General features: G+C 48.4%; 1 protein-coding gene across 2 annotated transcripts in view; it reads right to left on the minus strand.

Annotated features, from left to right (window-relative positions):
• phf10 (PHD finger protein 10) overlaps positions 1–5386 on the minus strand; it is a 36175-nt gene extending 30789 nt beyond the window's left edge. The window contains exons 1-3 of one of the 2 annotated variants that reach the window (XM_070889141.1): positions 5301–5386; positions 2679–2788; positions 2249–2379 (exon numbers count right to left, since the gene is read on the minus strand). In XM_070889141.1, coding sequence (XP_070745242.1) covers positions 2249–2379; positions 2679–2788; positions 5301–5372 — 313 coding nt within the window. In that variant the 5' untranslated portion in view covers positions 5373–5386. Of the gene's footprint in view, positions 1–2248; positions 2380–2678; positions 2789–2886; positions 2986–5300 lie in introns of those variants that run through there. The other variant, XM_070889140.1, reaches the window with a different exon arrangement.
• Between the last annotated feature and the right edge of the window lie 11867 nt (positions 5387–17253).

Raw genomic sequence — 17253 nt, forward strand, 5'->3', positions numbered from 1 at the left:
CATGAATTAAATCAGCTGTGCTCAAGACAAGACTATAATAATAATGAAGAAAATAACCAATGCCTAGAACTGCTTACATCTCAGTAATCATATTTCTGTTAGGGTGAGGGGATTTTGTTGGATATAAATCGGAAAATATTTTAAACTGCAAGATAAAGCAAAAAAGTTTAACAACTTCCAAAAAGCCCAAGACTCAAAAATAGGGCGTTATTGGATCAGACACTGCTGTACCCTCTTTATGGCTTATCAGTACCTTAGAAAGGCCAAAAAGGGCTCCTGTAAGTTTTAAAGTTACGGCTCCATGCCTGATTCGGGATTTCTGGCCCAGAACATTCAATATTGGCAGGCATATCCAAGCTGAAGTCAGAGTGTTCAGATACAACAACAGTCAACACCAAGTTGCTCAGCAACAAACATATGAGGGGGTATTTTAACCACCCCTTCCCAGCAGGATTGGGGAAGGGGGAAGGGGGAGGGGGAGGGGGAGGGGGAGGGGGAGGGGGGAGGTGGTGTCAGGGTTAAGATGGCGTTGCAAGGGCTCGCGCCACATTCCCAATGGATCCCACCCACACTATATTAACTAGCCTGAAATCCGACACAAAAGGCCGCTGACCCCAGAGGGACAGAGGCCGAATATAAATGGCAAAGTTGAATTTCGATTATGTCATTGGGATACGCGCACCATTTTAACCACGGGCCTGACTAAGGCTCAAACCTGCCAGCAAAAGCTGCCAGGAGCATTGATCCTTGTCACACAAGGCCCAAGTAAGTTTTATTTTTATTTTAAAGGTTCCTTGTAGGCAGGAGTGCTCCTCCTAGCCCCTAAAAGGATACCTTGTGCCTCTCCAGATCCAGGCTCCACCCTCCAAATTTCCAAAATTTCCCCCCCCCTCCCACTCTCCCCTCCTCCCTCCCCTCCCCTCCCTTCCCCTTCCACCTTCTCCCTTCTCCTCCCCGCCCTTCCCCCCCCTCTGCCCCACCCCTTCCCTCCCCTCCTCCTCCCGCCCTCCCCTTCTCCCCCTTCTCCTCCCGCCCTTCCCCCTTTCCCTCTCGCCCTTCCTCCCTCCCCACCCCTCTTCTCCCCTTTCCTCCCCCCTTCCTTCTCTCCCCTTCCCCCCCCCCTCTCCTCCCCCTTTCCCTTCCTCCTTCCCCTCCCCCCCCCTCTTCTCCCCTTTCCTCCCCCCTTCTCCCCTTTCCTCCCCCCCTTCTCCCCCCCCCTTCTCTCCCCTTCCCCCCCCCTCCCCTTCTCCACCTCTCCCTCCCCCTTCCCCCCCTCTCCCTCCCCCTTCCCCCTCGAATGTGGACTCGTGTCCTCAGACAGCAAATGTTTTCTCCGCCGACTTCGGGCGGGAGTCAATGTCAGTTAAAATCCGGTACACCAGAAGATTCGCAGCCCACTTCGGTTACCACAGATAACTATCAACGCACACCCATGAGGAGGTGGTTCTTTAAGAGTAGAAATGGCTACCCCGGGTGAAGAGGGTCTTGCTTCAGGAACTGAGAATGCTCAGAACCATCTCAAATGCTGGAGGCGTCAAGTCAGTGTGGAGGAACTTACAAATTGCAGGAAGTTTTTAAATCTGGTTTTTGCCTCTCCCAGGAGATCACACGGCTCAGGTTGGGGTGAAGTGTAGAATGTTTTAGTGCAAGGGGTGTCGCAGTTGTGTGTGGGGCAGACTGGTTGGGCTGGGTGCTCTTTACCTTTCCGCCATTGTTCATCGGTTTATATGTAACCTTCAGGGCTGCTGACCAAGGGCCGTGCGGCTCTTTGTCGGCCTGCGCGGACACAATGGGCCGAAATGGCCTCCTTCCGCGCTGTAAATTTCCATGTTGTGCATCAGCTGCAAACAAGGATACAGCGGCACCAGCAAGCATTACAGTCGCTTCTTCAGAGTCAAGCCGAAGATCCTTGGCACAATAATGGATCTCCCGTGGATTTATGCATGAATGAATTCCGGCCAGAGCGCATTAGTGATGCTGTAGGTATAGGTTCGAGGATCTGCAGCTTGTGGAGATTATGAAGCTCCAGCTAATGGTAGAAGTGCGCAGCAGCAGACATGACTGTCACAGAATGGGACGAAGAACTAAGTGGTGCATGACTTAGCAAATTTAATACATTATAGATTTAGATTGATGGTATTCATGAAAATGTAATTATTATGCATAGCATTTAAATATAATTCAATACACAAACAAAACAATTTCTCAACACAGTTTATTTTCTAAACTGAAGCTCAAGAGATCCTACCTGGATATTTACGCTTGAATGAAGTCACACCTAAATATTCACTAACTTGCTCCTGAAGCATGTAATACTCCCCTGTATCATCAGCTGGCCATTTATATTCTGTCAACATCTCTGCTGGAAAATAGGTTGAGCTGCGAAGAAAAATTGTATTTTTAAAAACATTTTAGTACTGATCAATCTTTACAGTTGAACTAACAAACATTGTAATAGAACTTACCCTAAGAGTGTAAATGTGTGAAAGTGCAATACAATCTCAATAATGAGATTACGTGGAGGTCTGGACACAACACTGGCAAAAGAAAAATGTTCCCGATTTCTTGGGCGATGACTGGGGTATTTTGCCACAACATCAATATCTGGATTTTTCCAACTAATCTACTTCATATCATGGGAAAGGGAAATATGTTTTAAATTGTGAATAAAGCTGTACCTGAAGTCCTGAGTGGTGTCACTGCTTTTTGAGCTGTCTCCAGATCCCATACGTCGGCGCTTGGCAGGCTGACTTGTGGCATCGTCATTTGAAGTCTCCTCTGTGTCTTCCTAGAGTGATGAGTAAAAACGTAAAACAGTAGCAGGAAACTCAAAGTGGAAGAGAGATCCAGTTTGGCTGGATCCTTAAAGACGCTCTTAAAACCTACCTCTTTCACCTGTCCAAATATCTCCTTATGTGGCTTGGTGTCAAATTTTGTCTGATAGCACTCCAGTGAAGTGCCTTGGGACATTTTACTATGTTAAAGGCGCGATATAAATGCAAGTTGCTGTTGTGAGGGAGAAACGTTTCTTTTTTAGTGACTGCCAGACCTACTTTAAAAAAGGTCTTTTAGACTTATCTTAATAAAATTACAAAGTGCTGTTGTTTTTTATGCCTAGTGTTGGACCACAAAAGTATTTTTACACCAGGCATTCGTTTCTACCATAAACACAAAGGCTCCAAGAGGAGCACCAGAATCAGTATTAATCTCTTCTCAGCGACTAAAAGGAGCCAAAGTACATTAAGAATTAAACTTGTGAGCCAATTATCAGGTGTAAATGGGGAAGTTGTTGAGTTGACACAACTCCAAGCGTGCAGGTCAATTAGCATTGTTCACCCGCCTCTGCGCAAGGTGTTGATTTCTTGGGAGGGGACAATCCTATTGGGTGCTAGGCATCATGCTTAAATCCCTCCAATCGTGTTTCCACCCCTGCCCCAGTACTGAAACGGCTCTTATCAAAATCACAAAAGGCATCCTACATGACGATGACCATGGTAAACTATCCCTGCTCGCCCTTCTCATTCGGTCTGCAGCCTTTGACACGGTTGACAACACCATCCTTCTCCTCCAACGACTCTCTCCCATCATCCAGCTGGATGAGATTGCAATCGCCTGGTTCCATTCTTTTCCATCCATTCGTAGCCAGAGAATCACCTGCAACGGCTTCTCTTCCCGCTCCCGCATCGTTACCTCTGGTGCCCCCCAAGGATCTATCCTTGGCCCCCTCCCGTTTCTCATCTGACCCTCGGTGACATCATCGGAAAACACATCAGTTTCTACATGTACGCTGACGACACCCAACTCTACCTCACCACCACTTTTCTCGATCCCTCCACTGTCTCTAAATCATCAGACTGCTTGTCCAACACCCAGTAATGGATGAGCAGAAATTTCCTCCAACTAAATATTGGGAAGACCAAAGCCATTGTCTTTGGGGCCCGTCACAAACTCCATCCTTTTCCTAGGCAACTGTCTGAGGCTGACCCCGACTGTTTGTAGCCTTGATGTAATTGACCCCGAGACGAGCTTCCGACCACATATCCATCACCAAGACCATCTACTTCTACCTCCGCAACATCTCCTGACTCTGCCCGTGCCCCAGATCATCTGCTGCTAAAACCCTGATTCATGCCTTTACTACCTCCAGACTTGACTATTCCAACTCATTCCTGGCTTCCATAAGTTCATCGGCCGCCTGTATCCTAATTTGCACCAAGTCCTGTTCACCCAGCCTCACTGACCTAAATTGAGCCCCAGTAGAGCAACATCTCAATTTTAAAATTCTCATTCTTGTTTTTAAAGCCCTACATAAATGCCCCTCCCTATCTCGGTCATCGTCTCCAGCCCTACAACCCTGAGATACCTGCGCATCCCTGACATCCCTGATTTTAATCGCTCCATCATTGGCGGCTATGCCTTCAACTGCCTAGGCCTTAAACGATGGAATTCCCTCCGTCTCTCTCCCCTCCTTTGACGGTCCTTAAAACATACCTTTTTGTGCACAGCAAGCTCCCACAAATAGCACTGTAATAATGACCAGATATCATGTTTGTTGATTGAGGATAAATATTGGCCAAGACACCAGGGATAGCTCCCCTGGCTCTTTTTCAAAATAGTGCCATGAAAGAAAGAAATACTAGCATTTATATAGTGCCTTTCTCCAGACATATATACCGGACATCTCAAAGCACTTTATAGCCAATGAAGTACTTTTGCAGTGTAGTCACTGTTGTAATAGGATCGTTTACATCCACCTGAGAGCAGACGAGGCCTCGGTTTTAACGTCTCATCTGAAAGACGGCACTTCCGAGAGTGCAGCAACCCCTCAGCACTGCACTGGAGTGTCAGCCTCGATTTTTGAACCCACAACCTTCAGACACTGAGCCTGAGTAACTCCAGCAGGAGTTAAAAACAAGGCGCAGAAGGATAATGGGGGAAAAGTTATGTTGTCAAATCAAGAATTGTGTTCCAAGGCAATAAAACAACTTAACTAGATGTCACCAGAAATGAACAGGATGGCAGATATACATAGACCTGGTGACGAGAATCAGGCCCTTCCCCATTTGAAACAGCTGACAATGGATTATATACAAGTTGCACTGCGCGCACCACTTTTAGGTGGATTCGCTGAGCCAGAAACACATAAACAATCGGCCCCTTGGCTGCACGCGGACGGGCGGACGCCCGAGAGGAACCGCCTGCCCGTCAGTCGGGAAACGGGACAAAGCCAGGCCGCCGACTGCACGGCCCGGAGACCAAACCCAGCCGGCAGAGGATGGGGGGGAGCCCCACACACTTACCCTGCTGGATTGCGCACCCGGAGTTGCCGGGTTGCTATCGCACAAGCGGCTCGACGGCACCGCGGCGGCCATTTCAAGTGCACTGTGTTCCATCCGGCCGACCAGCACCTTTCCCCCGGCTGGCGTCCGGCGCAACTCCGCCATCCTCATGGTCGGCCCGCCTGGTCCCTCAGCTCGGAAGTGGCCAGATGGCCCCCGGGTCTCAACACTTGGCAAGAAGGTCCTAAGATTTGGGATGATTGTCAGGCCGGTTGCAAACACATTTGTTTTCATGCATCTATTATTTTTAAGAGTGAGATGTGTTAAAATAGATAATGTTTTAAATGAGTCTCAATCAGGAGCCTGGCTCTGGGATGCTCACTCATAGGATTACACAGGATATAGGGCACAGAAACAGTCCATTGGGCCCAACCAGTCTATGCTGGCATTTCTGCTCCACTCGAGCCTCCTCCCGTCTTTCCTCATCTAAATGTATCAGATTAACCCTCTATTCCCTTATCCCTTACATGCTTGTCTAGTCTCCCCTTAAATGCATATTCATTCGCTTCAGCCACTGCCTGTGTTGGCGAGTTCCACATTCTCACTACTCTGGGTAAAGAATTTTCTTCTGAATTCCCTATTGGATTTATTGGTGACTATCTTATATTGATGGCCTCGAGTTACACTCTTCTTCACAAGTGAAAACATTCTCTATCCACTCTTATCAAATCCTTTCATAATTTTAAAGACCTCTATTAGGTCACCCTTCAGCCTTTTTTTTTTAAAGAGAAAAGTGACACATCCTTTCCTGATATGTATACCCTCACATTTCTGGTATCATCTCTGCACCCTCTCCAGTGCCTCAATATCCTTTTTATAATATGGTGACCAGAACTGTACGCAGTACTCAAAACCCATGCAGTACACAGTTTTTTACTAGGGACAGCAGAGGATCTTGGCTGGTCCAAGTCCTAATCTGGCGGGCCGTAACAGGTGATTTATCATTTTCAAACGCTTCCATGACCATCAAGTCTGCGGGCTGCGCCACCATCACCAAGTTTGCAGGCTGCGCCATTTCCACTCCCGTGGTGGCCAATGTTAGCCGACTGACAGCATCCGCACAGTTCTCGGTGCCTGGCCTGTGGCGGATGGTATAGTTATACGCTGATAGCGTGAGTGCCCACCTTTGTATGCGGGCTGAGGCATTAGTATTTATCCCCTTGTTTTCAGCGAACAGGGATGTGAGGGACTTGTGATCGGTTTCCAGCTCAAATTTGAGGCCAAACAGGTACTGATGCATTTTCTTTAACCCGAACATGTAGGGGAGGACGAAAAAACCCTCATTTTACCCAGAAGGAAAAGGTCTGTGGGATCAGTCTGTGCTGTGAATTGAAACCGAGACGGTTGACCTTGGCAGAGCAGTGATTGGACGGGGGAGGACACCGGAGGACCAATGGTGGGACAGAGTCAGCCCGAAGCATGGGGCTTTCAAGCCAATGGGAGAGCACTTGCTCGAAAACTGTGGGACTGACTCACAGCCATTATCGGGCTATTGTCTTCCCCATGTTTACACTATGGAAGGAAATTATGCAGACCTTCAGAAAACTAGGGAACCCAAAACAAACCAAGGGCTTACACAATGGCTACAGGAGGCCAACCCAATTAACGCCTACTCAAACCTTGAGTAGGTTAGGAAAACTGAATAGGAGGAAAATTATGCAGACCTTCAGAAACCAGGGAACCCAAAACAACCCAAGGGCCTACACAATGGCTACAGGAGGCCAACGCAATCAACACCCACTCAAACCTTGAGTAGGTTAACATCAGTGGAAAAAAACCGCAATAATCTAAAACTGCTGCATTTTTCAAAATCACAAAGCCCACCAATGGGAAGGATCGATTTCAGCAGGAGAGGCGGACTGGATAATCTGGCTATAAAAAGGGGTTTCTGACGTAGTGTGGGTGGTTCCCTGCTCTCGTGATCCAACAACCAGCAAGCCTCTCGACACTGAAGAAAAACCAGTGTCCGAAGACACCGAAGATAGAAGAAACAAACCACCAAACTTCAGAAGGCGCAGTAGTGAGTATAACCTCTGGTCCCCAGAACTCCCAACTCAAGGGAAGGGAAGCTAGAAGCGCCTCGAAAACGCTCAACTGTGTGTCACAGGCTTGGGAAGAAGGGGTTAGAAGTGTTTGACACTCACAGGTGCCTCACAGGCTAGGCATAAGCTGTGGGGACGCACGAGTCTCAAAAACCCCCTTCATAAGCTGTGGACACAGTCTCTCCAGGGGTGCTCTTGCAGCACTCAGGGTACCTCACAGGCCAGGCATAAGCTGTGAGGGCAGAAGCCCAGAGAGAGACACCAAGGCACAACAACACTCCCTGAGAACCCCTTACAAACACACACGCTAATGCCTCTTTCTCAATCATGCTGTAGGCCCTCTCGGCCTTAGACAAGCTCCTGGAAGCATAGGCGACAGGTTGCAACTTCCCCGCAACGTTAGCTTGTTGTAATACACACCAGACTCTGTACGACGACGCGTCATATGCTCGCACAAGTCTTTTACACGGGTTATACAATACAAGCGGCTTGTTGGAGCATAAAATGTTTCTGGCTTTCTCAAAAGCAATTACTTGTTTTTTTCCCCATGTCCAGTTCTCACCTTTGTGCAATAACACATATAGGGCTCTAAAAGGGTGCTTAACCCGGTAGGAAGTTACCAAAATAGTTGAGTCCCAGGAACGACCGCAGCTCCGTGGCGTTTTGTGGCCTGGACACGTTCCTGATATCCTCTGTCTGTGGGCCGAATGCCGTCCGCCGCGATCTTTCTCCCTAAAAACTCCACTTCTGTTTCCATGAAGACGCATTTTGACCTCTTCAGCCGCAGCCCTACGCGATCCAGTCGCTGGAAGACCTCCTCCAGGTTTTGTAGTGCTCGGCGGTGTCCCGACCCGTGACCAATATATCGTCCTGAAAGACCACCGTGTGTGGTACCGACTTGAGTAGGCTCTCCATGTTTCTCTGGAAGATCGCTGCAGCCGACCGAATTCTAAACGGGCATCTGTTGTAGATGAACAGTCCCTTGTGCGTTTTGATGCAGGTGAGGCCCTTCGAAGACTCCTCTAGCTCCTGCGTCATGTAGGCCGAAGTCAGGTCGAGCTTGGTGAACGTCTTGCCTCCTGCCAGCTTCGCAAATAGGTCATCTTCCTTAGGTAGTGGGTATTGGTCCTGTATCGAGAAACGATTAATAGTTACTTTATAATTGCCGCAAATCCTGACCGTGCCATCCCTTTTAAGTACAGGAACAATCAGGATGGCCCACTCGCTGAATTCCACTCGGGAGATGATGCCCTCTCGTTGCAGCCTGTCCAGCTCGATTTCCACACTCCCTCATCATGTGAGGTACCGCTCGCGCCTTGTGGTGAATGGGTCGTCCCTCTGGGACCAAGTGGATCCGCACTTCACACCGGAAAAGTTTCGAATGCCTGGCTCAAAAAAGGATGGAAATTTGCTCAGAACCTGGGTTCACGAGGCCTCATCGACATGTGATCGCGCTTGGATGTCATCCCAGTTCCAGCGGATTTTGCCCAGCAGCTCCTTCCAAGCAGTGTGGGGCCATCGCCCGGGACAATCCAGAGTGGCAGTTTGTGCATCGTGCCCTCATAGGTGACCTTGACCATGGCGCTGCCCTGGACAGTGATAAGCTCTTTGCTGTACGTTGACAGTTTCGTGTGGATGGGGCTCAGGGCTGGTCTGAATGCCTTGTTGCACCACAGTCTCTCAAACATCTTTTTACTCATGATAGATTGGCTAGCGCTAGTGTCCAGTTCCATAGCTACGGGTAAGCCATTCAATTTTACATTGAGCATTATAGGTGGACATTTCGTCGAAAATGTGTGCACCCTGTGTACTTCAGCATCTGCCTCCTCTCTCTGAGGCTCGAAATTGCTTTGATCCACCATGGACCGCCACGTGGTGGTTAGCAGGTTTTGCAGAGCTTGCAGCTCGTTTGCAAGCTCATTGGAGGTGCCCCATTGCTCCACGGCTCTTGCAAACATATCCTTTGAAGCGGCATGAATAGGCTGAATGGAAGCCTCCACAACGCCAACAAGGTGTGAATTGCCTTGCATTCATCCTTTGTTGGGGACTCTGAGTCATCTGGATCACCTGAGGCCTGCTGGCAGTTGCAGACTCGTGGGTTCTGCCCTGTACATTTCTGCTCGCAAACACAGTTCCAGTTAATTTATGAACATTGCTAGCACTTGTGTGCTGAGAGATTTGTTTGATGTTATCACTGGTGGACATAAATGCCTGTGCTATCGCAATGACCTTACTGAGGGTCGGTGTCTCTACAGTCAAAAGTTTTCGTAGGATGGTCTCGTGGCCAATGCCCAGTACAAAAAAGTCTCTGAGCATTTGCTCCAGGTAGACAAGGAGGGTCAACAGCCAGTTGTCGTGGTGCATATAGGTACCAATGATATAGGTAAAAAACGGGATGAGGTCCTACAAGATGAATTTAGGGAGCTATGAGCTAAATTAAAAAGTAGGACCTCAAAAGTAGTAACCTCAGGATTGCTACCAGTGCCAAGTGCTAGTCAGAGTAGGAATCGCAGGATAGCTCAGTGGCTTGAGGAGTGGTGCAGAAGGGTGGGTTTCAAATTCCTGGGACATTGAAACCGGTTCTGGAGGAGGTGGGACCAGTACAAACCGGACGGTCTGTATCTGGGCAGGACCGGAACCAATGTCTTAGGGGGACTGTTTGCTAGTACTGTTGGGGAGGGGTTAAACTAATATGGCAGGCGGATGGGAACCTATGCATGGAGACAGAGGGAGGTAGAATGGGGGCAGAAGCAAAAGATAGAAAGAAGAAAAGTAAAAGTGGAGGGCAGAGAAACCCAAGGCAAAAAGCAAAAATGGCCACATTACAGCAAAATTCTAAAGGGACAAAGAGTGTTTAAAAAGACAAGCCTGAAGGCTCTGTGCCTCAATGCGAGGAGTATTCGCAATAAGGTGGACGAATTAACTGCACAGATAGCAGTTAACGGATATGATGTAATTGGCATCACGGAGACATGGCTCCAGGGAGACCAAGGCTGGGAACTCAACATCCAGGAGTATTCAACATTTAGGAAAGATAGACAGAAAGGAAAAGGAGGTGGGGTAGCGTCGTTGGTTAAAGAGGAAATTAACACAATAGTAAGGAAGGACATTAGCTTGGATGATGTGGAATCTGAATGGGTGGAGCTACGGAATACCAAAGGGCAGAAAACGCTAGTGGAGTTGTGTACAGACCACCAAACAGTAGTCGAAGGTTGGGAACAGCATCAAACAAGAAATTAGGGATGCGTGCAATAAAGGTACAGCAGTTATCATGGGTGACTTTAATCTACATATTGATTGGGATAACCAAATTGGTAGCAATGCGGTGGAGGAAGATTTCCTGGAGTGTATTAGGGATAGTTTTCTGGATCAATATGTCAAGGAGCCAACTAGAGGGCTGGCCATCCTAGACTGGGTGATGTGTAATGAGAAAGGACTAATTAGCAATCTTGTTGTGCGAAGCCCCTTGGGGAAGAATGACCATAATATGGTAGAATTCTTTATTACGATGGAGAGTGACACAGTTAATTCAGAGACGAGGGTCCTGAAATTAAGGAAAGGTAACTTCGATGGTATGAGACGTGATTTGGCTAGAATAGACTGGCAATGATACTTAAAGGGTTGATGGCGGATAGGCAATGGCAAACATTTAAAGATCATGTGGATGAACTTCAACAATTGTACATCCCTGTCTGGAGTAAAAATAAAACGGGGAAGGTGGCTCAACCGTGGCTAACAAGGGAAATGAAGGATAGTCTTAAATCCAAGGACGAGGCATGTAAATTGACCAGAAAAAGCATCAAACCTGAGGACTGGGAGAAATTTAGAATTCAGCAGAGGAGGACAAAGGGTTTAATTAGGAGCAGGAAAATAGAGTATGAGAGGAAGCTTGCTGGAAACATAAAAACTGACTGCAAAAGCTTCTATAAATATGTGAAGACAAAAAGATTAGTGAAGAAAAACGTAGGTCCTTTCCAGTCAGATTCATGTGAATTTATAACTGGGAACAAAGAAATGGCGGACCAGTTAAACAAATACTTTGGCTCTGTCTTCACGAATGAAAACTCAAATAACCTTCCGGAAATACTAAGGGACCGAGGGTCGCGTGAGAAGGAGGAAGTGAAGGAAATCCTTATTACGCTGGAAATTGTGTTAGGGAGATTGATGGGATCCCCAGGGCCTGATAGTCTGCATCCCAGAGTACTTATGGAATTAGCCCTAGAAATAGTGGATGCATTGGTGATCATTTTCCAACAGTCTATCGACTCTGGATCGGTTCCTATGGACTGGAGGGTAGCTAATGTAACACCACTTTTTAAGAAGGGAGGGAGAGAGAAGTCGGGTAATTATAGACTGGTTAGCCTGACATCAGTAGTGGTGAAAATGCTAGAATCAATTATTAAAGATGAAATAGCAGCACATTTGGAAAGCAGTGACGGGATCGGTCCAAGTCAGCATGGATTTATGAATGGGAAATCCTGCTTGACAAATCTTCTAGAATTTTTTGAGGATGTAACTGGTAGAGTGGACAAGGGAGAACCAGTGGATGTCGTGTATTTGGACTTTCAAAAGGCTTTTGACAAGGTCCCACATAAGAGACTGGTGTGCAAAATTAAAGCACATGGTATTGGGGGTAATGTACTGACGTGGATAGAGAACTGGTTGGCAGACAGGAAGCAGAGAGTTGGGATAAACAGGTCCTTTTCAGAATGGCAGGCAGTGATTAATGGGGTGCCGCAGGGCTCAGTGCTATTTACAATATACATTAATGATTTGGATGAGGGAATTGAGTGTTAAATCTCCCAGTTTGCAGATGACACTAAGTTGGGTGGCAGTGTGAGCTGTGAGGAGGACGCTAAAACGCTGCAGGGTGACTTGGACAGGTTAGGTGAGTGGGTAAATGAGTGGCAGATGCAGTATAATGTGGATAAATGTGAGGTTATCCACTTTGGTGGCAAAAACACGAAGGCAGAATATTATCTGAATGGCGGCAGATTAGGAAAAGGGGAGACCTGGGTGTCATGGTACATCAGTCATTGAAAGTTGGCATGCAGGTACAGCAGGCGGTGAAGAAGGCAAATGCTATGTTGGCCTTCATAGCTAAGTGATTTGAGTATCGGAGCAGGGAGGTCTTACTGCAGTTGTACAGGGCCTTAGTGAGGCCTCACCTGGAATATTGTGTTCAGTTTTGGTCTCCTAATCTGAGGAAGGGCGTTCTTGCTATTGAGGGAGTGCAGCGAAGATTCACCAGACTGATTCGCGGGATGGCAGGACTGACATATGAGAAGAGGCTGGATCGACTGGGCCTGTTTTCACTGGAGTTTAGAAGGATGAAAGGGGATCTCATAGAAACATATAAAATTCTGACGGGACTGGACAGGTTAGATGCAGGAAGAATGTTCCCGATGTTGGGGAAGTCCAGAACCAGGGGACATAGTCTTAGGATAAGGAGTAAGCCATTTAGGACTGAGATGAGGAGAAACTTCTTCACTCAGAGAGTTGTTAACCTGTGGAATTCCCTACTGCAGAGAGTTGTTGATGCCAGTTCATTGGATATATTCAAGAGGGAGTTAGATATGGCCCTTACGACTAAAGGGATCAAGGGGTATGGAGAGAAAGCAGGAAAGGGGTACTGAGGTGAATGATCAGCCATGATCTTATTGAATGGTGGTGCAGGCTTGAAAGGCCGAATGGCCTACTCCTGCACCTATTTTCTATGTTTCTATGTTTCAGCCTTAGTCCCACTCTGTCCAGTCCCTTTAGAACTTCTTCCAGGTTGTGCAGGTGTTCGGTGGTGTTTCGACCAGTGATCAAGATGTCGTCTTGAAACACCACTGTGCATGGAACCGATTTGAGCAAACTCTCCATGTTCCTCTGGAAGATGGCCACCGCCGTGCGAATCCAAAAGTGGCATCTGTCGTGCACAAACAGTCCTTTGTGCGTGTTGATGCATGTCAACTTCTTTGACGTTTCACCCAGCTCTTGTGTCATGTCAGTGGAGGTTAGGTCTAGCTTGGTGAATGACTTTCCCCCACTAGCGTTGCGAATAAGTCCTCCGCCTTGGGTCGCGGGTACTGGTCCTGTAATGAGACTTGGTTACAAGGGAGCAAGCTATCTTAGATCTGGTCCTGTGTAATTAGACAGGAATAAACAGTAATAAACGATCTCTGAGTAAAAGATCCTCTCGGAATGAGTGATCACAGTATGGTTGAATTTGTAATACAGATTGAGGGTGAGAAAGTAGTGTCTCAAACGAGCGTACTATGCTTAAACAAAGGGAACTACAGTGGGATGAGGGCAGATTTGGCGAAAGTAGACTGGAAACACAGACTAAACGGTGGCACAATTGAGGAACAGTGGAGGACTTTTAAGGAGCTCTTTCATAGTGCTCAACAAAAATATATTCCAATGAAAAAGAAGAGCGGAAAGAGAAGGGATAACCAGCCGTAGATAACCAAGGAAATAAAGGAGAGTATCAAATTAAAAACCAACGCGTATAAGGTGGCCAAGGTTAGTGGGAAAATAGAAGATTGGGAAAATTTTAAACGACAACAAAGTATGACTAAGAAAGCAATAAAGAAAGGAAGGATAGATTACGAAGGCAAACTTGCACAAAACATCAAAACGGATATTAAAAGCTTTTACAGATATATAAAATGGAAAAGAGTGACTAAAGTAAATGTTGGTCCCTTAGAAGATGAGAAGGGGGATTTAATAATGGGAAATGTGGAAATGGCTGAGACCTTAAACAATTATTTTGCTTCGGTCTTCACAGTGGAAGACACAGAAACCATGGCAGAAATTGCTGGTCACAGGAATGTGGGAAGGGAGGACCTTGAGACAATCACTATCACTAGGGGGGATAGTGCTGGACAGGCTAATGGGACTCAAGGTAGACAAGTCCCCTGGTCCTGATGAAATGCATCCCAGGGTATTGAAAGAGATGGCGGAAGTTATAGCAGATGCATTCGTTATAATCTACCAAAATTCTCTGGACTCTGGGGAGGTACCAGTGGATTGGAAAGCAGCTAATGTAACGCCTCTGTTTAAAAAAGGGGGAAGACAAAAGGCAGGTAACTATAGGCCGGTTAGTTTAACATCTGTAGTGGGGAAAATGCTTGAAACTATCATTAAGGAAGAAATAGCGGGACATCTAGATAGGAATAGTGCAATCAAGCAGACACAGCATGGATTCATGAAGGGGAAATCATGTTCAACTAATTTACTGGAATTCTTTGAGGATATAACGAGCATGGTGGATAGAGGTGTACCGATGGATGTGGTGTATTTAGATTTTCAAAAGGCATTCGATAAGGTGCCACACAAAAGGTTACTGCAGAAGATAAAGGTACGCGGAGTCAGAGGAAATGTATTAGCATGGATAGAGAATTGGCTGGCTAACAGAAAGCAGACAGTCGGGTTAAATGGGTCCTTTTCAGGTTGGAAATCAGTGGTTAGTGGTGTGCCACAGGGATCGGTGCTGGGACCACAACTGTTTACAATATACATAGATGACCTAGAGGAGGGGACAGAGTGTAGTGCAACAAAATTTGCAGATGACACAAAGATTAGTGGGAAAGCGGGTTGTGTAGAGGACTCAGAGAGGCTGCAAGGAGATTTGGATAGGTTAAGCGAATGGGCTAAGGTTTGGCAGATGGAATACAATGTCGGAAAGTGTGAGATCATCCACCTTGCGAGAAAAAACAGTAAAAGGGAATATTATTTGAATGGGGAGAAATTACAACATGCTGCGGGGCAGAGGGACCTGGGGATCCTTGTGCATGAAACTCTTTTTGGAGTTTATCTGCAAAACAAAAAACATTAAACCGTGCCACCCGACCTGGGTGACACACCAAACATTTACAAGGCCCTTTTTTTTTTTTTCTCCTTTTTTTTGTTTTTTTTTGTGTTTTTCTTTTTTTTTGGGGCACTAAAATCACAATTTTTCCCCAGTGCCCCCTATAAAAGGGAAGGGGAACACTAAAAGCACTGGCAATTAAAACAAATTAAACCTTAAAACGTAAAATCAAATTAAAATTTGGTTGCCGGGCGTGATGATGCACTCCAGTCCCTCCGGTGCCCACCTCTCGGGGAAGGCCGCGAGCGTACCGGTGGACACCGTGTGTTCCATCTCCAAGGACACCCTGGACCGGATGTAAGAGCGGAAGAGAGGCAGGCAGTCAGGTTGAACGACCCCCTCGACCGCCCGCTGCCTGGACCGGCTGATGGCACCCTTGGCCGTGCCCAGGAGCAGTCCTACGAGGAGGCCTTCGGACCTACCCGCTCCCCTCCGCACAGGGTGCCCAAAGATCAGGAGAGTGGGACTGAAGTGCAGCCAGAATTTCAGGAGCAGCCCCTTCATATAATGGAACAGGAGCTGCAACCTCGTGCATTCAATAAAAACATGGAACACGGACTCCTCCAGACCGCAGAAATTGCAGGTGGCCTGGGAGTCCGTGAACCGGCTTAAAAAAATTTATTGCACGGCACTGCTCCGTGCACCACCCTCCAGGCCAAGTCCCCGACAAATAGTGGGAGGACCCCTGCGTAGAGTGCCCTCCATCGGGGACCCCCGCCTCCTCCGGACGGCAGGATGGTACGCCATGGCGTGTCCGGACGGCCGGCGAGGATGGCAAAGTTGAGAGTGTGCAGGAGCAGCCCATACAGGAAACCCCTCCGCGCGGAACTGAAAGGCACGGAGGGGATTTCCCCGAGGCGGCTCAAGTTGTGAGGCGCCGGCCCCCGAGGGAGGTTCCGGGGTTTGGCGCCAATGAGGAATTCCGTCCGGACGGGGATCAGTTCGGACGGGATCTCCCCACGTGCTTGAGCCTCCTCGATGCACCTAACGGTGTCAGGGCCCAGAGCTGTTTTTAGCGACTCGATGGCATCGGCCGCGTGGCGGACGTTGGCAGAATTTAGGCACCGCGCCAGCGTGTCTGGCGTCATCCAGCCCGCTCCTCCGCCATCAAGCAGGTCCCTGACCCTGGTCACCTCACCAGCCACAGCCCTCTCTTCCGACCGCCACATAAAACCTCGGTCGTGGAGGTACGGATTCCTGAGCAGCGGCTGCTGCAGGACGGCCGCCACTCCAGCCGGCGGAGAGCTGCGCTTGGTGGAGACTTTGTTCCAGACCCTGATGAGTTCCCTGTAAAAGACAGGTAGCTCCCGGAGGGCAGTCCTGACACCCCCCAAGTTCACAAACAGGAGCTGCGTGTCATAATTGAGGTCGCGCTGCTGGCGGAAGAAATACGTCGCCAGAGCACACCACCTAGGAGGGGGCTCGACGTAAAGGTATCTCTGCAGGGTCTGAAGACGGAAAGTCGCGAGCTGAGCGCTGACGCACACCAACGACTGACCGCCCTCCTCAAGTGGGAGACTCAAGACCGCAGCAGAGACCCAGTGCTTCCTGTTGTTCCAGAAGAAGTCCACCAGCTTCTTCTGTATCTTGGCGACAAACGCAGGGGGAGGGGTCAAAGTGACCAGCCGGTACCACAACATTGCGGCCACCAGCTGGTTTATGACTAGCGCTCGACCCCTGTAGGACAGCACTCGGAGCAGTCCTGTCCAGCGCCCTAGGCGAGCGGCGACCTTGGCCTCCAGCTCCTGCCAGTTCGCCGGCCAGGCTCCCTCGTCGGGGCTAAGGTAGACTCCCAGATAGAGGAGATGGGTCGTGCTCCAGGCAAAAGGCCTGAGCTCCTCCGGCAGGGAGTCCACCCGCCACTGACCCACCAGGAGTCCGGAACATTTCTCCCAGTTGATCCTGGCGGAGGACGCGGCCGAGTAAATCTCCTGGCACTCACGCATCCTCCGCAGGTCAGCGGGATCCTCTACCGCGAGGAGGACGTCATCGGCGTAAGCCGAGAGGACGACCT

Source organism: Pristiophorus japonicus, chromosome 9 (assembly GCF_044704955.1).
Source record: "Pristiophorus japonicus isolate sPriJap1 chromosome 9, sPriJap1.hap1, whole genome shotgun sequence".
In the NCBI taxonomy this organism is placed as follows: Eukaryota; Metazoa; Chordata; class Chondrichthyes; family Pristiophoridae; genus Pristiophorus; species Pristiophorus japonicus.